The 21,127-nt window shown below is 36.7% G+C and overlaps 1 protein-coding gene across 50 annotated transcripts in view; it reads left to right on the top strand.

Moving 5' to 3' along the window:
- The window catches only part of RBFOX1 (RNA binding fox-1 homolog 1), a 541,423-nt gene that overhangs the window by 430,057 nt on the left and 90,239 nt on the right, over nucleotides 1–21,127 (top strand). For 43 of the 50 annotated variants that reach the window (XM_085514226.1, XM_085514212.1, XM_085514225.1 and 40 more), the window contains one exon: nucleotides 8,499–8,741. The exons of 1 other annotated variant lie outside the window; for it this stretch is intronic. In XM_085514226.1, coding sequence (XP_085370352.1) covers nucleotides 8,499–8,741 — 243 coding nt within the window. Of the gene's footprint in view, nucleotides 1–4,329; nucleotides 4,709–8,498; nucleotides 8,742–21,127 lie in introns of those variants that run through there. 6 more of the 50 variants (XM_085514243.1, XM_085514238.1, XM_015877145.3 and 3 more) reach the window with 1 other exon arrangement.

Below are 21,127 nucleotides of genomic sequence, written 5' to 3'. Positions count from 1 at the left end.
TTTGTTAATGTGATTATCCATGTAAGTGCTGGTGATTATAATATCTTTACCTACTTATACCTTGAAAATACTCATGCCCTCCACTCACTGTCCAGCTCTTTCCAATGTCTATTTCTATCCCACTTACAGAGTGAGGATGATCACCACAAAGTGGCTGTGGCTGGCAGGGCCCTCTGGGTCTCTCAGCCCCAGCAGAGGGAACTGCTATGCTCCAGGTTGTGCCCAATTCCTGAACCAGTGGAGCTGCTGAAATTAGCCTGGCTCCCTTTTCTTTGCACCCTCCCTTCAGTTATTTATGGGCATTGATGAGATCCCCCTGAACTTCCTCCAGCTGAATGGCCCCAGTTCTCTCTCTCTCTCCTCATAGGAGAGGTGCTCCAATCCTTTCGGCATCTTGGTAGGACTATGCAAGGTTCTTATGCAACCATTCTGGATGGATGTAGTCATTATTACTTTGCTCTTTGGGACTGTCTTTACTGTAAGCATTTCTAACCTGTTCACACTTGATTAGATCTCAATTTCAGTGTGTAATATAAACATTTCCTGTAGTGAATTTCTATTGAATTAGTTTAGTTGTGTTAGCATAGTATATTTGCTCTGGCAACAGAGGAAGCTGACAGTATGCTGGACTGTATAAACAGGAGGGAAGTGATTATCTCCTTTTACTTAACCCTTGTTAAATGATGTCTAAGATATGTGCTGAATTCTGGGGCCATCTGATTACAGACAGATGTTGGTCAATGCTGGGAAGCCAATTCGGCAGAAAGCCCAAAGTGATCCATGCACCAGATAGGGTACAGGCTATGTGAGGAAGATGAGAGTGCGATACTGTGTAGCCTGGGAAGGAAGAGCCTCTGGTGTGTCCTCATAGCAGCATTTCAGCATCAAAAGAGAAAGTTATCGAGAAGATGCTGATTGTAGGAGGAGATAATAGGCAACACACAGAGATCAGAACAAGAGTCTGTATCTCAGTAGTGAGGTCAGACTTGGTGCACTATAACTATGCTTCTACTTCACTGTCCTTGGTTAATTCAGTTTCTTAGAGTTACAAAGCTGCAACAATTTCTGTAAAGCAAAAGCACTGATACATGAAACAAAAAAATAAAGTCAGTGTAGCATCTTTACAGAACGTGGTTATCACTTCAGAGTGAAATGCAGCCTTGTGCAAAGATTCTGAACAGATTTTCCTGTTACTTCCAGATATGCTCAATCCTTCATCAGGTAGACCAACATACAAGTTTGGATTGTATTTTAATATAGAAAGTTTGAATTCTGTTGAACTTCTAACCCTTGTGAACTGTTGTTCAGGGAAAGGACTTGCTTTTTAGTTTCTATTTGAAGTACATACAAAGTTGAGGCAACATGTGTTGTATTGTTAAAACCCAAGAAGTGCTGAAATCAGAGTGCAGAATTATTTTCACTCTTGTGCATAGAGCAACAGAGACTTTGGCCATTTGTAACTTTTATGTTGTTTGAGTTAATCTCATATTCTTTGTCTAACTGGAAATGTTTTGTATCATGATTTATTTGCATCTGAAGAGTGCAAGAGGCCTCATGCTCAGGTTATTTAACTGGCATTCATATTGTCTTGCTAAAATGAAGTTAAATAATTTGTAAAATTCATTTTATGGTTCGTATTATCGAGCGGCATTTTAGGTCAAATAGCCATGCTCTGTAATTCCCAATTTCATTTTGTTCTAAGCAGAACGCCACAAACATAGATACTTAGGGCACCAAAAATTGAATTTGGTGCTCGTTGCCTTTCTTAATTGATGCTATTAGTCACTGAAGACATCTCTTTCGGTGGATCTCGACCTACTTTTTCACCTTTTGTTCATTTAAATTGGCTCTCCGCTTTGTTTTGATTTGAGTTTTGTTCTTGAAAGCAGTAGGCGGTGGAAGCATTACTAGTTGTGTGATTTAAGGTTTCCTTTTAAACACTGAATGCATTTGCTACTACTGTAAAGTGGGTGCGGATAACTACCATAGATAAAGTGACAAAATCTTAAAATACCTGAAGTTCCTGAGATGTATTTCACCTTCTGGGGAATAATAAGGACAGTAATTCTTCTCTTTATTTAAAATTGGGCCGAGAAAGTGTATATAGTCTGCAGGATCTTAGAGAACTCTCTTTTGCCTTTCCAGAAACAGTTAGCAGTTTTTAGCTGTCTCTGTGACGTGTTTAGTTTATTTCTGCTGGATTAAATAGTGATCATTTTTCATTGTTGTTCAGAGAAACCATTCAATGTATGTAGGAAAAATAGGTAAAAGCCTATTACCTTTCTGGTTTGCATTTCTCAAAAACCTTGTCTTAAATGAAGCAGAGCCCTGATTCTACTGTGATAAAAATCATTAAGCATTAGTGAGCTCATAAATTATTGTTCCTTTTTAGACGTGCTCTTAACTAGTAGGAAGCAGATGGTGTTGCTTTACTCTCAAGAAAATTAGCATCTCTCTCATTATACCTATTTCTGCTTCGAGGAAAATGTCTTTCCTTTAACATAGGCAGACTTGAGAAGAACATAAGTAACTGACAGCACACATTATACTGTAACTATGAATTCAGGCATACTAGGTGTGCACTAAAAAGACAATGGAATAGATTAGTTTGAGGGTATAATATGTATCAAAATTGTTCTATACAGATATAAGAATATTAAATAAAAGGAAAAGGATTCATGAAGCCTCACAATCCCTCTTGGCATGAGTCTGTGAGTAGGTATTCAGTTTTTTTCCTTTCAGTATGCTTATACGATTAAATGTAACTTGACACAAGTGATGTACTATACCATGTGATTGTAATATTTAAAAGAAAAGGCAATTTTCTGATTGAATACCTGCTAGCTATCAATTTCTATGTAGCAATATGTAATCTGAATTTTTTTTGCAGCTAGAAGCTCCTGAATGCTAACACATTGCTGTATTCTCCATCTTACTAGTTGCACACTCAGCAGATGCTGAACAGTTTCAATATGTTTTTGATATCTTATTGTTCTCACTTTCTAATATAAAAGATAGTTCTTCCCATGTGAATTAAAAGCAATTTAAGGTTGTAACTTCTCTCTCCCTAAACAGGCTATGCATATGCTTATTCTTGCTGATTCTAGGGTCTGAGTGCTGAGTGCAGTCTTAGTGCTGAGACTTTGTGCTATGGAGGGATGGCATTCATTGCCATAGAACCAAAAGCAGAAGCTTCTCAGTAAGGAGGGTAAAGAACTTATTTTTTGAGGAGTGAGGAAAGTCTTTTTTGCTTCCATACTGTTGCCTTTTTGTCCTGTGCTCTCTGAGGAAAATGTATTTTGCATTTTCTTTCTTTTGAGGATAGACTTCTTTTGGAATGATACTGTTTCTTAAATGAAATCTGAGTTTGGATCTGTGGTGAACCTTCCAGAAAGAGGTGGCTGGAGAATTCATTTTGTATGACTGCAGAAGTAAATGATCTGAGTCAAGTGGCCTGGTCAGATAATTAAGCTACAACAGAGAAAGCTTGCAAAATCAGTCAGTTGTGATTATTGGTCCACTGTGGTAGGATGTCTGAATCCTTCTGAAAAATCTGAAGTGGCTGCTCTTATTATCATTAATTGAGGAGTGCCAGCAACAAATCTGGAAGAGTTACACCACTGCTTTAAGGAAATCTAATACGTATCAGATGGAATATAAGTTTAAAGATGATCTGATAGCTGTTTATCTGCTGCCCTGTGTACTCTTCTAACATTTATGCTAGAATAGTAACACAGATTTCAACATTTGTAAGAATAATTTCCCTGTTAAGTGTCTGCCCTGCTTGCAATTTCTCTTCACTAGTCAGTCTGGGATAGAGTGGCAATAAAAATCTATTCTTTGGAGCCTTTCTGTATCTCCCTGTCTATAAGTGTATTACTGTTTGATTTAATTAGAGGTTAAATCATTCTCAAACCGACTCTAGAGCAACTAAGAAAATTCCTTTAACAGTGAAGTATTAACTTGCTTAAAGTGCCTCATGGAATCAAACCTTGGAAGCATTTCCAGTGCTGTGAAATGAAACAAAAAGGGAAACAATATTTCATTTGTATGGGAGGGTGAAGTACATTTAATCTAAAACAGACTGCTTTCAGTATTGATGGTTTGCTTATGGAGTTCAGCAAATTTAAAGTAGAAATCTTACTGGTATTAACTCTACCCCATGTAGGAAGGATTAATCACATAGAAATATGTGCACGTTCTGTGTATCAGAAACCCAAAGCACTGGAAGTTGGTTGGTTTTTTTTTGTAACTTTGAGTACAGCCATCTTAATTTTAAAACAAAAATTCTCTGCTTCCGGCAACTGACATAGTAGCATTTCTGATGTTTTTGAAGCAGCTATTAATTTAGCCAGGCTGTGTTTTTTCTTCTTCTGTGTGTAATCATCTGCTCAGTGGTGCACTCTATAACTAGTAGCAGGAGACAGAGGAGTGGCCTGCTGTGATTGATGGGGCGAGGCCCAGCAAGCCGAAAGAGCCCCATCTGGATTAGGTTTTGGGAGCAGTCAGATGTTGAGAGGGAGGTCAGTAAACCCTGGATTAGCTTCCCCTCCTCGAACACCCCTATCATCCACACTCTTACACACATTACATTGCTCACACGCCCTCATCCATAATTGATCCTTGCTTTGGGCAGATGCTGTATGGCCTGGGACTAGAGCAGCTGGCTAAGTTTATGGAGGATAAAGAGAACAGGATGGTACAGCAGGTATTTTCACTTTTATTTTCGCTTGAAACTCTTGATTTTAGTCAAATCAAGGCATTTCCTTTAACCAGCTGCACCACTGCATGTAAGGCTTCTAATACATGTTTTGTCACTTAGACCTTCTCTGAAGAAAGGCAAACGGCAGTGGTGATTGTGTCTCTGCTCTGCTTGATATATCTGACGGAGCCGTTCTTATAAGCAGCAGGTTTACGGAGTAATGTTTCATTTTTCTTCTTTGTTTCCATGCCCTAAGGATATGATGCAGTTTGGCTCATTTAACTACAGTATGAGAGGCTTCCTCTAAATGTAAAATATCTCTTGCCAAAGAAACAGGATGCACCAAACAGAAAATAGAGTAAAACAAACAATAAACTGTTAGTTAGACTTTAAAATGCAGGCAAGCAGAATGGCTTTTGTGGAATAAATACATTTTTTATACTGCAAATGTGTTTTTAAAAAGGAACACTGCATAAGTAATATTTTCTGTACTCTGTCTTTTGTATACAAACATAACAAGCTTGCTTTATTATGTTTTGACACTTTTCATGGGTTTCTTAATTATGAAATCCTTTCAGAGCTGAAGATGCTGAAAAGACATGTTGAGATCTGAGGTACTTAGGAACATTTTAAATTCTAAGCTTTTCTTCAAGTGGAATAATGTATATGTATTCAATAGGAATTATTTTACTTACCTATATCATTGGAATGCTTTCTTGTGTTGTTCTTTTAGAGTTCAACATTTAACCAGAAAGCAATAAAGCTCGTTTTATACACTGCCACGTAAAGCATATTTTTCAGTTGAAATGTGGTTTTCATTAAACCTCAGGCCAGAACATTTAACAGAGCCTGACTGTCTGCCATCCTTTGTTCTTCTTTCTATTGCCAGCAACTACTTTATTAAAAACCATGCGCCAAGCAAGCATTAAAGGGTCATTTAAACTTAAAGGTACTTGGAATTGAGTCCAAAATGACAACTTCTGTTTAGCTTCTAATGTCGAGGTTGTATGAAGCAACATCTGTGTACTGTCATCCACAGTTTGGAGGCTGCCCTAATACCTGAGTTCATAGACTAAATTAGGATCAATATTTCCTGTTGCTTTCAAGGCAATTTTGTATTCTTGGTTTAATGAATTAGATCAACTATTTCATTTATTCATTTTAGTTCCCTTTATTTTAAAGGACATGGTGACATGCCATGTTAGGTGACTATTTAAAGAATTTTGATTCATTAGGATTGTTTCAAATGTATCAGAGTTTTGTGTCACTTGGTATTTCTGTCAACTATGCGTCTATACAAATGTTAGTTTGCACTATTGTTCTTAATGTCAATTCATAATCTAAACAGCAAGCTTCTGGTGTGATCCTGACCTAATTAGTAAATAATATGTTTATACTCGTGTGCTTTTAATAATGCTCTGTAATACTGCATCTACTGAATTCAGGCTACAGAAGTCTGCAGCTTTTAAGAGGCTAACAACTCAGACTTATTGTCATAATGTTTAAACTAAGGTAGAATATGTATGGTTTACACACACACAAAACAGCAAACAACCAAAAAAAATCTGAACCAGCCAAGCCATGGCTGACCCTTCAGTTCCTATTTATTGGTAACCAAGTCCCCACTAATATGCAAGTTGGATCTCAGAGTAGCACGTTCCAATGAATGAGAAAGAGTAGCACGTCCATTGGATTTCCCATGCAGTTTGCCTTTCAATGTTAAATCTAAATTGTGAATGGTTTGGAGTCGCTGGTGAAAAATCATACAGAAGCTCAACCCTCTTAATTAAATATTAGCTGTAATTAGCACTAAGTGTGAATGCTTTGAATATTAATCAGGGTCTTGTAAAGCTCTTGTCAGTGTTAATGACAAACAGTGGGTGGTCTCAGAACATCTGGTTTAGGACTCAGAGAGTAGCACAAAAACTTAAAGATCAAATGCACCTGGACATATCTGTTGGTCCCTTTGTTGCCATTATTGTTCTTTTTTAACAGCTGCTGACTCTAGTGCCATGTTTAGCATCTAAGATGAATGAGTACCTTAAAGACCATCAGTACCAGCTACTGAGCTTCAAAGCCAGCGTGGTGAAAAATGCTTATACAGGCAGAAGTCCTTTCTTAGCGCTCGCTGACATCAACCCTAAAACAGTTGATTAAAAAATAAATAAATAAATCTAAGCCCCCTGCCCTCCCTAAAGATTTAAAACTATGTATGTAACATTTAGTAAACATCTCTGGTGGAATTCATTCGTTGTTGCTTTTAATCTGGATTTTTAGGTGAAGTAGGAGATAAGAAGGGGATCTTCCCAGTGTAATGTAAAAGAATACAAATATACGTTTGGAAGTTTTGAACCTTTTTGAACCATCCTTAAAATTTTTAACAGGACAAGCTGCAGTATACAAAAACCTTGGAAACACTGTAGATATATATAACTTACTGACTGTATGTAAATACAAGTGTTATAAATATTGTGAATGAATGAAGCAAGGTATATCACTTCCTCAGGGCCATGCATTAAAACAGTACCAAAGATCAGATTAAAATGGGGGAGGTTTTGATTGCTAATATAAAGCCTTTATTTTCTAGGACACAGTGGATGCCTTTTACAAAGCAAAATGTAATTTTCTCTTCCAAGCGTACCTTGTATCAAGTCCTGTTCCTGAAATGTGATTTTGTAAGTTTTCTAAACTCTTGAGTTTAGACCCAGGTCAGGTCACCAGTATCTGAGGTAGCTGAAATTGGCTGGAAATGGCCTCAGGTGTAAAAAGAAAGACTTTTCTTCATCTAGCCTATTCTGAAATTAGGAAATCAAGGACAGATGAGTAGCTGCAAGCTGATTCATTACAGTACTTCTACATACTCTGTTGAGAAAAGGAAAAAATATTTTAGAAACAAATGACACCTTTAATCAGATATTTTTTTATTTTTTTTCTTTAAATAACTACTTCATATTTAGAGGAATATAATTTAATCTTTTAAACCAGTTAGCCCACCTGGGTTTTGGAGTCGATAGTCCTTGTATTATTTGCCTGTAGTGCCATGTCATCTGCAATGACATTGCTTGGACATAATTTATACCTGAAAGATTCTTCTATACTTATTCTTTCTTACCATTCTTTCTTATTGTAGCTATTTCGAATGATCAGAGCATGCCAGTGATTAACCCCTGTTCTTGACTCTGGTGAGGCTACACCTCGAATATTGTGTTCAGCTTTGGGCCCCTCACAACAAGAAAGCTGAATTATACCTAAAGAAGGGAAGTGAAGCTGGTGAAGCGTAGGATATGATTTAGCTGGGAAGTGTTGGTAATGGTTGGACTGGATGACCTTCTAGGTCTTTTCCAACCTTGATAATTCTGTGTGATTCTGTGTGAATTCTGCTCAGTGCAGGGAACGTATATTGAGTTCTATAGATTGTAAGTCAGAATGGATGATCCCAGGCTATGGGATAACTTTACCAGATCTCTGTCTTGGTAGTTGCACTCAGCATCATATGGAATAAACTATGTTTTGTCCATCTTTCTTGTTCGTGTTGAGGCTTTAGTTGAGGTAAGATTTCACTGGCATTTTGCAGTGAAAGAACAGTCTATAGTTATCCAGAGAACAGCAGATTTTAATTTTAATAAGATTTAACAGTGTTAGGAAAGTGGATTTAATTCAGATAAGAAGTATTCTCAAGGAGCTAGCATTGTGCCCTTTTCAGGCCTGCAATCATAGCAGAAAAATAAAATTGCTTACTAAACTGCTTTATCTCACCCCACATTTCTTCCTTTTTCTCCCCCTTTGATCTTCACAGGGTAATCAGGAAGCTACAGCACCTCCTGACACAATGGCACAGCCTTACGCCTCAGCCCAGTTTGCTCCTCCTCAGAACGGTATCCCTGCAGAATACACAGCCCCACATCCTCATCCAGCTCCAGACTACACAGGCCAAACCACTGTTCCAGAGCACACATTAAACATGTACCCTCCTGCTCAGACACACTCTGAACAGAGTGCAGCTGACACAAATGCACAAACTGTCTCCGGCACAGCCACAGTAAGTCAAGGTTTTGGCTATTATTAAGCTGTGTATTTAGAGTGGCGCATGTTTTTTTTCTAACATTAATTCTTATGTTGCACTTAATAATTTTACACTTCACTTGTACAAGGATTGATTGCATTTTAAAATTTGTTGATATTGGAGAATCTTAGTTTTCTGTTTTTGGAGCCTCATATGATGTGTGGGAGTGTTCTGAAATCTGTAGTCCTTTTTCTATAATATCAGACAGACCAACTTGTCAACAGCAAGTACATGAGTTGTATAGATTAAGAAAACCAAGGGGATGAAAAAGAAATAGAATTAAACACAAATGGTAATTCCTTTTGTGATTTTTAATGAACTCTGTATTTTTGACGGTCATGAGCAGAAACTTTTCATAGAAATATTTGTTGAGTGATACTATATTGAAATGACTTGTGTAAGTAGATGAATGAGTATTGTGAAGAGCAGATTTGCAGCACTCGTGAGAATTTGTTCATGCAGTCTTTACCAAAAGTTGGGAGGGGAGCCTGTGCTTAGCAGAGTGGAAATGATAGACTTTCTTTCTATTTGGTTTACATACGACGTTCGGAAGTGTTACGAATTATGCTAGAGACTCCTTGGGTGGTCCTATCTTGTAATTTGAAAGTCTTGTATTTCATACATGGATAGTGTAGTGCTTCTGTCTTGATTCTTGATTGGAACCCAGTGCCCAGGGTTGGTAAATTTCTGAGCCACTGACCATCTGCATGACATACATAGATTCAAGCACAGAACAGTCTGGTCATATGCTTGAAGCAACCCTATATATTAGCTGTAGTAAAATCAGTAGTAAAACTCCTGTTGATGTGAGTAGGTCTGAACTCATCCCTCGTCATTTACTGCTTTCTGTTTATTATGTTTGCTCTCCTCTTTTTGATTTTTCACTTTGAAGGAGCATTTTTCTCTTTGTCAGAAATATTGGGTGTTTTTCCAACATCTTCTGTGGCAAGGACTGATGAAAAGAAATCACTTGGTTTGCCTGTGATACCCTCATCTTTTCCAAGTTTTCTATTCAATCCTAGCTCCAACAAATACAATGATTCCCCTGAAAGCTGTGACACACCAATAGGTTTGACTCTTGTTTTTGTACCCTTTGCAGTCTGGTCTTCTGACTTCATTATTGCCTTACTAATATGCAGCTTGCATTTTACTTGTCATATACTTTTTCCCTTCATGCTCCACGAGGGGTGAATTTCCATTCTCTAAAGGATGATAGTTAAATTCCACTAACCCCTTGTATTCTGGGAATTTTGCTTACTTGCCTCTTTTTATTATGGTTCTTTTTCTTGCCTTCCTGTTTCCCTTCTTACAGAGAAATATGCATAACTTTGTTTAAATAGCTCCCTCGTTGTTCATAAAGAATTAAATTTCCTTGCTTTTGACATAAGGATATTTTCAAGAAAGTTATTTAAGAAAAAAATAAAATTAAAGAGATGTTTATCTAAATTGTAGTGTTATATTTAAAGTTCCCTCTCTGCAAAAGTATACACTGAAAATACCGGCTTCACCAGTTTCACAAAATTATGGTCAGAGTTTGCTTGCACAATTTCATCGTGGTACCTATACCTGAAATCTCCTTTTCTGAGTCTCTTTAGTATTACACTTAACATACCAAAGAGACATTACGAATAGGTATATGCAGATGCATATCAGGCAGATTTCACATATGCCCAGCTGTGCACATCTCTTTGGGTTTAGTGAAGTCTTTTTCATAGTGTTTTCATAGTTTCTCTTTAAATCTGTTATTTCACTCTATACTTTGTTAGGAAGATTTTTGAAAATGAGTGGTGCTGAGCATGTCTAGGGACTACTGACTCTGTGCTTTGATACAATAAAACAGAAGAAAATGTACAGAATGAAAAGGGAAGTAAATATTTAAGAACAGGATGATTTAACCGAAACAATATAAAACAATCTGTGCACAATAAAATACTGTCTGATTTTATTTTGAGTCCCTCCTGAATAAGATGATTTTCATCTCTTGGATCAATATGTTTATTTAAATTTAATCAAGGAAGTAGTCTATATGAGTGTATGCTTAATCGATACTCATCCAGTCCTGGGTTCTCTTCTGAGGTTAAGTGCTAATAGACTTTTGGAGTTGCGTAGCATCAAACATACGTTTTGTCATCAACAAAAACGGTACATTATTTCTGTCATGAAGGAGGTGAACAATTATAAGAGTGTAACAAAGTTATGACTAAATAACAACAGAAAAATTTTCCTGGTAGTTTTGATTGTTATGCTACAAAATACAAAATTAAAAGCATTTTTAATACATTCCATCATTTTAGGAACTATATCACCTTTTACATGAGTACATACATCTATGTGAATATATTGTATATACATTAGATCAGAGAGTAAAACATGTTCAGCTATTGTTTCTGTTTTTTGTACAAAGTTTCCATTGATGTCAGTTGGAGATGGATTTGTAAATACAAAGTGTGTAAGAAAGCAGATAATAGTGGAGTTTGTTTCTCTGTTGCTTCCCCTTGAGAGCGTATTATGTTAATTATAGAAGCAGATATGGTATGGTAAGAAAAAAAAACAAAAAAACAACAACAAACTAATTTCTGCCATTCTAATTTTTATCTATGTGTGAGTATTAAAAAAATATTCACCTAAAATGTTAATTATGCTTCTGATTTAGATCAACCATGTGGTTATTGTAGTCTCTCTTCCTTGGCATGTGATGTCATCAGATATTGCAAGCTGAGGTACATTTGTTAAGTTGTATGCTTGGACAGGCATCCTCAAGCAAAGCTGCTTTGAGATGTTGCCAGTTCGGAAGCAATATTCAGCATGGTACTGGGGGGTGCAGTGCTTCTGAACTCCTTTAGAAGACCTGAAATAAAGCTGCACAACTCCCATGCAGTGGTTAAATATCAACTTACCAACTACCAAAATTACTCATGTAGCATGCACTGAACTTGATGCTTTTCTCTGTGAGTATAGTTGATATGCTAGATAAAACTGTCTACTCTTACAGTTGACCTGCTTTTACTCTGCATTTTTGCATCTCCTTTGAGAATTGGTGGTTTGAAAATGTGTTGGTTTCTTTTCTTGACATTGTGTCTAGATTTGTGCATTCTTAATCATGTTGCAGGGACTATCTTGTCTTATATGGATGTGGAAAGGCTTAGTGATACTCTAGGCTGAAAGGTCGTTTACCAGGTTGATCTTGATTGTTTTGATGAAGAGATTGTTGATTTTTTTTACTGATTTCTATATTGAGCTTTTTAATTTGGGTAAGGGAACTGACAGGAACAAATTTTCACAGTAAAGTGCTTGACTGCATCACCTAAGCCCACGGCTGGGTAGATTGCTCCTATCGTTTTCTGAGATATGTATATTTGCTAGCTCCATTTACTGCTCTGTTCTTTATGTAAATGACATAAAGTGTGTGTGTGTTGGTTTTTTTTTTTCCCATTTTTTATTCACCTTAGTTCTCTTTTTTATCCTATTGCTTTGTTCCTGGTCTGTCTACCTCCTGAGGATGTGGAAGTACGTTAGTTCTTTCAAGAAACTATGTTTCATGATTAGCAGTTGGCTGTATCCTGCTTGATGTAGAGGTGTTCATCAGTTCTCGTTTCTACAGGAGTGCTATTGAAGCAAAGGTACTTAGAATGATACTGTCTTCATTTTGCTCATTTGTCATGTAACTGTGATGGTGTTCATTAGCCTAGAGGTAGACTTCCTTTCTGCCCACTACACCAAGAAACTGTTTGGAGACCAGGATGCTTTTCCAGTGCTGCTGAGTGCAGATGGTATTAACCTTCTCTCTGAATATTCTCCTTATGCCTAATAGGTTTTCATATTACATCTGGCACATATATCCTGGAACTGCCTCATTGTGTAGTTCTGTCTGGAAAGCACATGGCGCAGAATTGCAGTGCAGAGAGCCATGTCAATCATTTCTCAGAATAGCTGCGCTTGGAGGACTGTGCTCTCTCTACGGAGCAACAAGGAACTTCTCACCATGAAGTGGCTGTCTTGCAAGTCACATTTCCCTATGGATGTTGTGGTTATTCTTTTTGTTTCCCCAACTGCTGTCAAAGCTTTTTATTCCACTTCAGTTCTGGTTTTGTTTGTTTGTCTATAGACATTTGACACCAGCTTTGCTAGATAGTTGATAACACTTTGACAATAGTTACAGCAGTGTTTGTTTATCTAAATAATACCATGCTGCTGTAGGCTATTGTATCATCATGGTGTTCTGTTTCAGTAATGCCATTTTGTCCGCACCTGCTACTAGAATCAAATATTCCAAGGAGCTTGTTTCAACACCTCCAACTGCTCTCGAGCCTCTGAAAGCAAGCAGCTTGGTCCAGTTCCTGCTCTGAGGTAGAGTGAAAAGATCAAAACCGACATCCCAGATAGATAACATAATGCTGTGCTAGTTTGGTGAGGCACAATAATGGCTTGTGATTGTAGGCATTATTACTTCTAAGAGGCTTCTTTTCTGTGAGCACTGTGTGCAAACTTGGTAACAGTGCCCTGCTTGTGTTTCTTTGCTTATGCTAAAGAATAGCACAGACATTTTGCTCACTTAAACATCTGTATTTGTCAGTGCATGCTCTAATGTAGCTTCTTCTTGGGGATACACAGAAATTCAAACGGACTGCTTTATATGAAACAGTTTAAAAGTGTCTCTTTGTATTAGTTGTGTTGCCTGCTAAGAAGATAAATGACCCTTTTCCTGTGTTGCTAAGTTAACATAGAATTTCCTTCCAGAAAGTACTTGCCATGTGTCAGTAGGTTTTGTTTTTAGTTTTCTTGCACTTTGTGTCATCTCTTGGGCTCTTTGCTCTCCATACCAGTTCTTCTATGTTTTATTATTGGCCTTTTCTTCTCTCTCAGCAGTGTTAAGTATCCAAATGTTCTGGCTGTGCTTCGGGTTCCGATGTCTTGAGAAAAACATTTGCTGCACATTTTGCTGAATAAACGAAGCATGCATTTCAAAGGGAACCTTGCTGTGGTGAAATAGCTAATTACAACTTACTTTATATTTGACCTTCTGCATCTTACATTATAACATGGTAATTAGAAACAATCCTCACTTATGTGGGGGATTTTTTTCTTGAGAAAATTAGCTCTCATTTTCTCTAAATACAGGAGTGCCTCTGCTAGATTAGGTAAGACTAATTATGTTTTCCATTCTTTTGTAATTGACCTGCAAAAAGTGGTTAACAGTTTGCAACTTTATCAGAACACATTGATTCTTCCTTGCACCAAGTTATTGTAACTGTAGTATAAACTTCTATGTAGGCAGGAGCACTTTGTGCAAAGGCATGAGGAGAATATGTTGTCAATAACTTGGTCGACCAAGAACACCCTTAGGTCCTTGCTTGCAAGAAACTCTTCAGCAGAGGTCAGAATGGTTGGGTAGAACATTCCATCAACTAAAATGTTTTTTTATATGGAAAACTAACAGTGCTTGTAACTAAGAGCCGTGTTTCCATTGCCTTTCTGTCTTCTTCCTTAAATTACAAGGGTGAATTTCTGGTAATGTGACAGTCTTTTCCACAGCATCATAACTTAATTTCCACATGGGTATGACTACCTGTTGGTCTAAGTTAATGATGTCTTAGGGGTTTATTACACCTAAACCCTAAAACATTTTTGTAAATCCCTGTTTATATTCTCAAGTTTCCATTGCTCTCCCACATAGCTCTCTCTTCAGCTCTTCCACCCACTCATTCCCAGAAGTACTTTAATTTAAGCCCACTCGTGTGTGGGCTGACTTACCACTTTTCCTTGCTTAGTATGCTCCCTTTCTAGGCTCAGTGTGAAAGAGCAGCTTGATTCAGACATCTTATTTTACTGTCTGTCAGTATTAGAAAGGCAATAGCGAGGCACCTAGATCTGTCTTGGCTGAACCTGCAAGCGTTTCAGTTCACCTGTAAGTTTGAAGCTATTTTACAGTCTGCTAAAGATGAAGCAGGTCAAAACACACATTACAGACAGAAGTAGGCGAAGGAAAAATTTCATAGAACTAGGTATGCATTCAGGAAGCCATTACAGGTTGTCCTTTTAAACTTTAGTGGGAAAGGATGTAGACAGAGATAATGATCGAATGCACATTGTGCATTATTTAGTCATTTTGTGGTACACAGAAAAATTTTGCTTGTCATTTTAAATTGCACAGATCTAGACCTTACATGACCATTTGTTTATTAACTGCAGAAAAAGAAACGATGGATGAACAAATATATGTGAGTCTTGGTGGTTTCCTTTTTTCACTCTTGAATGCTACATTAAAAAAAAAAAAGTTTACTTACAAAAAAAGCAGCAGGGCAACAGTAATTTACATTTCAAGAGATAGGCTGCAATTTGTGGAAAACTAGACTAGTTTATTTTGTGTGTGTATCTTGATTTTATTCTTGTATGAAGCTCGGAGGTCAATCCGGGACACGAGGCTATAACAACTTTGGTTATGAAATCATACATAACTTTGAACTGTAAACTGCAGGTAATGTGATTAAAACTATTAATAGGAAAATACTGTCTTAGTGATTCTGAGCTACTTAGTACATAGTTTTCTGAGTTTCACATTACAATCTAAGCTTAAAGAAAATGATTTCCTATTTCTTATACCTAATTACATTGTTTTTTTTCTGATTTATATTGAAAATAATGCTTTAAAATTTATTTTAGATCAAGATATTAGCATAATAATACATGTGGAGATCAGCATCATTAGTTTTTTAAAAAATAAGGTACTCATAAAACTAAATTTCAGTCCTCCTGCCTGAAGTTTTGCAACCTCAAGATAAATTTTAGTTTACAGTTGTATCTTGTTGCCAGATAGTACTTGAAATGGTGTACGTATTTCATTGTTTATTGAAAGATTTACTCACAGTGGAATGCTTCTACTGACACCTTATGTGCTGTTGTCCTGAAGCAAAAGAAAACCCCCTGTTGTTTCTCTGAGTTTGGAACCTACTACTCTGCTTTGTATAGAACTGAGGTTCTTTCACATTGATATGTGAGCTGTTGTTAACTTCAGAAAAAAACAGCTGATGAAAGAGTAACTTCATCTTATTTGTTACTTTTCTTTGAGATTTAGGTAATTGCCATGTGCTTTGTGTTCTTTATTTATGTGATTAAAGTCGCACGCATGTTTTTTGTTCAGACTGCAGGGAAACGGGTAATTGAGATGACTTTATGTACAAAAAGGAAATAATTGCTAATATTCTTAAAAGAATGACATAAGTGAAAAACCTGCCTCTCTTGTTTTTCTTGCTTCTTGCCTGCTCTTAATCTTTGAATGTGTTCTATTTATTTTCTTTTTTATCTTTATGACTTTTTAATCCCTTTTTATAATCTTCCTCTGATTTTCCACATTGGTTATTTTTCAATACGATTACTTTGTCTACGCTTCCTGTTTCATCCCAGTTTTTTCCCATTCCCATATAATGTGGTATTTTTCTTTCATTCCCTCTCTGTGATGTTACAAAGACCATATGTAATCTTCTGAAGGGTTTACATAAGTAATGTGGAGAACCTACACAAATTCTCTGGTATTTCTATCTAGATGAATGCATCTCACTGAATCTAGATGCTGTTTCAGAGGGTATCCCATGCAGTTTTTTTACAATATCATCTTTTTTTGGTTGGTTGTTTTTTTTACTTATCCACCCATGACCTTTGCACTACAGACCCCTCAGGCCATCCACTACTCTTGATCAAAGGGGCATTCTGTGTTTTCTTTTGCAGAGGAGACTCTTTAAATCTCCTCTACTGAAATAGTTGCTGTTACCACTGATCCCTTCCCTGCCTGAGAACCATCAATGAACTCAAATAAGAATCTTATTGCAGTATGCAAATTCTGAGGCACCCATTTAAAAGCCATCTCAATATGACAGGAAAATGGACCATTCTCTTCAGGTGTTTCACAGCCACTGCAAGTTAGAAATTTGGGAAGTAGTCACGTTTTCAAGGTAGGCATTGGATCATTCATAATTCCTGGACAGAGTTTGATAACTCATGAGCTGGTAATGCTATATATTGTGAATTTTCACCATGATTCATAATGCTTTCCTTTAGAGGCAGAGCAGAGTTTTATCCTAAGAGAAGTGTTGCACTCACTTTCAACTGAAGGTGGTTTTTGCTGCTGACATTTGCAGATACTGCTGACACACTCACATTTCTGAGTGTGGTGCTGCTACTTAAATCTAGTGCGATATTCCTTTTATGTTCAGTTTAGAGGGATGTTTCTCTCTGAGTATCTTGTGAAATGATTGATTTCATCCCAGTGACCATTTTGTGAGTTTTTATTGAATTTCAATTGTTATCCTTTCTACTTTCACAGAGGACGAATTAAGGAACAAGTAGTTTAAGTAACCTGCGTAAGGCAAATATGTATCAAAGCTGACTGCAGCAGCTGGCTGTCCTTAACCCAAGCACACTGAGAGATGCTTGTTTTCTCCTAGCAGCAGAATGCTATTGCTGAGTTTTGTTTGGACGTGATGTGTGCTTTTGGAGCATTGAGTGCTCCATCTATACCGCACCTTTTGATGGGGTTATGGTGCATGGTAGCATCTATTAAGAAACATCTGTTCTTTGGCTTTGGAGTAGCTCTGCAGCTTATTTAAACCTTCCTTGTATGGAGAAACTGGATTAAGGAGTCAAAGATTGGACAAGAAACAATAAAAGTAAAATAAATGCTGCCAGGATTACAACAGAGGTCCAGTGATGATGGTTTAAAACTCCCCACAACCTGTTAAATATTCATGTCTGCCTATAACCACATGTCTTTGGATAATTCTCTGTCCTTGCCTGATACACCCAGTTAATAGCAGAGAAACAGTTGGCTTAGATTGGCCCTGTAGATATGTTTAGCTTATGGAAGGTTACTGTAGTTAGCCACAGATTTTATGAGTGTGCTTATAGTATTACTTTGCTCATGGTAGATTTCAGTACCTCACGTTTCATACTAATTTGCCAGGAAAAATTACTTGCAAGCAATGCTGTATTTATCCAACATTTCATCACCTGCTGATTATTTATTTTTTTTTTTCTAAGCATATGGCTTGGGGAGACATTTAACAAAGGATGCACGCTGTGTGAGTTGCTGTATTTTGTGATTATATTTATTCATTTATTGTTAATTAGAGGTCATGGCACTGTCCATGACATCAGAAATTCCTGTACGGATAACTTGGCTTGGTGTATTGTTTGGTTGTGATATGGCATTGAATATAGAACAAAATTTATGTAAAATAATAATAATAATAATAATAAATTTAGAAAAAAAATGGCTCTAGCAGATCTTTATCACATTGACATGAAACCAAAATTGAAAGATTTGGCTATTTTCTATCTAATCAGTCTCATGAGCAGTGGAAAAGTAGTTTTATTTCACATTAATGTTTTTGTTTTACAATATATTTATATATATATGGACTGTATGCTGATGATTCAGAATTCAGGCAAAAAGGAATTACAAATGTTCCCAAACAATGATAGCTGAAGTACATTGCTGTATATGAGCTTTCAGTTTGATAAATACTTACTTATGAGATCATAAATACTTTGAGGTACAAAAGGTTAATGTAGTGTGAAAGGCTGTAAAACACAGCAAGCAACCTGCTAGATCATAATGATGCATTAGTACCTTTCAGTATGAATGCTTGTGGTTATAAAATCTTTGAGTTGAATTTATTCTGTAATACAGGAATGTAAAGCTGGAGTATCTTCTCTGTGTAGTTGTACTTATCTTTTTGCATTTATCGCTGTGTCTCCCTCTCCGCAGAGGCTGTCCTCTGCTTATAAGTGCACTCTGTCTGAAAATGATGAAAGAAGTGGAAAAAAAGAAATAATATGAAGCACACAGATCTTTTTGGATAATTTAATTTCTGAAGAGCGTAGGTCATAGGTGCACTTGTATACCCAAAATAAATAATGAAGTAGTACTTGATAGTTTTTGACTGCTGTATGTTAATAGGTTTCCATGAGATAAAGTAAGTAATAGTGCACAAAAGAAACAAAATTGTTATAAATTCTATAAAGCTGAATGTTACCTGATAATTATCTTTCAGGAATAGGAGAAATATAGTGCTAAATTGACAAAGTGAGCATTTACTTTATGGTAAAATTGACTTTATCGTAATAAACTATAGAACTTCTCAGTCTTAGAAGTCTGCTGCAGCATATACTTGTGTCCAATATGCTGACGCAGCTAATAATTCTCATTTAATATCTACCTCTCTGAAGTGTTAATTTTCATGCCTTCCTCTTATTCCAGTATCAGAGCTTATGACACATTAGGATAAATTTACTGTAATTAATCTTTTGGGTCAATTCCACTCTTTTCAATGAAGTGCCATGTCTTGGATAAGCTAAATTAAAGTAGTTAATACAATTTGAAATCAAAGATGAAGAACTTTTATTTACAGGCTGTTGGTTGGTACTTGTTGTCAGGCATCTCTGCTCCATGGTAACAAAAGAAGCACTTTCACTTTATACTCTCAATGAAGTAAACCTGTATCTGAAGGACATTTAGTAGTTTTGGAGAATTAAATAAGATGCATGTCTACAGGAAAGTATTTGATAGATTGATAGATACATCCATCTCCTATTGCAGAAGCCTGTTTTGTAATTATTATTATTTTTTGAATGTTAAAAATAGACACGTTCTGCCCTTACTAAGATATAATTAGAAAGTTGACAGTGGATCGAAGAAATATGCCTTTGGTAAATCTCTATAAGACCACATTTAAACTTGGCAAGAGCACTGCAGTACAGTGGATTCTTTCCCAAATACCCGTGAGTGAGAGAACACGAAGTGAAATCTGCATCTAGTAAAAGCATTCATAACATCTCTTCAAACAATGTATTTCTTAATAAATTTTGGCAAGGTTTACTTTACTTTGGAACAGTTGTTCAAGCTTGAAATCCTGATAAACAAGCCCCGATGGACCACTCTGTTACTTCATGTTACAAAGTGCAGGATTTTGATAACACAGAAAAGTTACATATTGGCAGCTTGTAGTTGTAGATTAGGGTATGAGCTTTTATGTGTTGCGATTCTGGCCACAAACTTGCTTTGTTTCTTTTGTTTGATTTTGCTTTAAGTGTCTGCATTACCTTAAAGCAGCTGTAGCTGCTCAGTCATGGACTAGGTGTAGATTTTAATAGTACCTGTTATTTGACGTTTGTATTAAATATCTTCCTCGTGCTACAGTAATCATGGATGTTCTTAATAGAATTGCATGGGGGAGCTTAATTAACCTTCTCTTTCTTTTTTCTTCCTAAGGAAATTAAAAAAATAAAAATACAGAAATCAATGCTGTGGTTTCTAATTTAATGCATCTGCCCCACAATGTCTATTAGAGGCTCTTCACATGAGGAAGTCAAGTGAAACAGAACTGCTCATCTTTAGATCACAATTCATTTTCTTTCAGCTGAAAAGTTCACCTGACTTTCTAATGGGGAAGAGAAAGAGTCCTGTGTATATGCATTAATAAATATATATTCTTCATGAATTTATATAATCTCATAACTACAGTCATTAAATCATATTGGATGATTATGCAAATAACTGAGGGAATTTCAAGTTATGCCTACTGTTTGTGAGCCTCGTGATTGACTGCTTTTCTTTCTTTTGCTCTTGTAAATAATAATAAGTGAATCAATTCTAATATTTTTCTGTAGCTTTTGGGACGTCAGGAAATTTCCAGTCTTTTGGAGCAGGTTATTTCATTACTGAGAGAGAAATGAGCAGACAGTAAATCGTGGAATGGCTTGGGTTGGAAGGGACCTCAAGGATCATCAAGTTCCAACCCTCCTGCCACAGGCGGGGCTGCCAGAAGGTTGTAATTTACAATATTACTTCCCTCCGAAGTTACGAAAGAATATGTGTAAATGAAATTCATGCCATATATCTATAGTGCTGGTGACCACTCTTATGCAAGGGCATATGGATGAGTCACATTCCAGTTGCCTTCCAGGGCTCCCATGCCTTTTTCAATACAACTGCATTTCAGCCACTCAGTCCCCAGCCTGCTCTGGCCCATAGGGGTTTTCCTGCCCAGATGCAGGACTTTAGATTTCATTGTGCTGGATTTCATGAGATTTTTCTTTGCTTATTTCTGCAGACTATTAAGGTCTGCACAGTCCTGTGGTGTGGAAGTCACCCCTTATAGGTTTGTGTCATCATTGTATCAAACAGAAACATAGATTCCATCTGAACAACAGTAAGCTTTATTTATTTACTTATTTACTTACTTTTTAATAGTGAGAGTGACTGAATGCTGTCAGGCTGTCCAGAGTGAGGTTATACTTTGATATACTTTGCCATCTTTGAGCGATTCAAAAGCCGCCTGGGCAACCTACTCTGAGTGATCCTGCTTAAG

The sequence above is a fragment of the Coturnix japonica genome, chromosome 13 (genome assembly GCF_054131305.1).
Source record: "Coturnix japonica strain WE chromosome 13, WE-NBRP24, whole genome shotgun sequence".
Classification (NCBI taxonomy): domain Eukaryota; kingdom Metazoa; phylum Chordata; class Aves; order Galliformes; family Phasianidae; genus Coturnix; species Coturnix japonica.
Note: the sequence above shows the minus strand (reverse complement) of the source record. Positions and strands in the feature narration are given on the sequence as shown.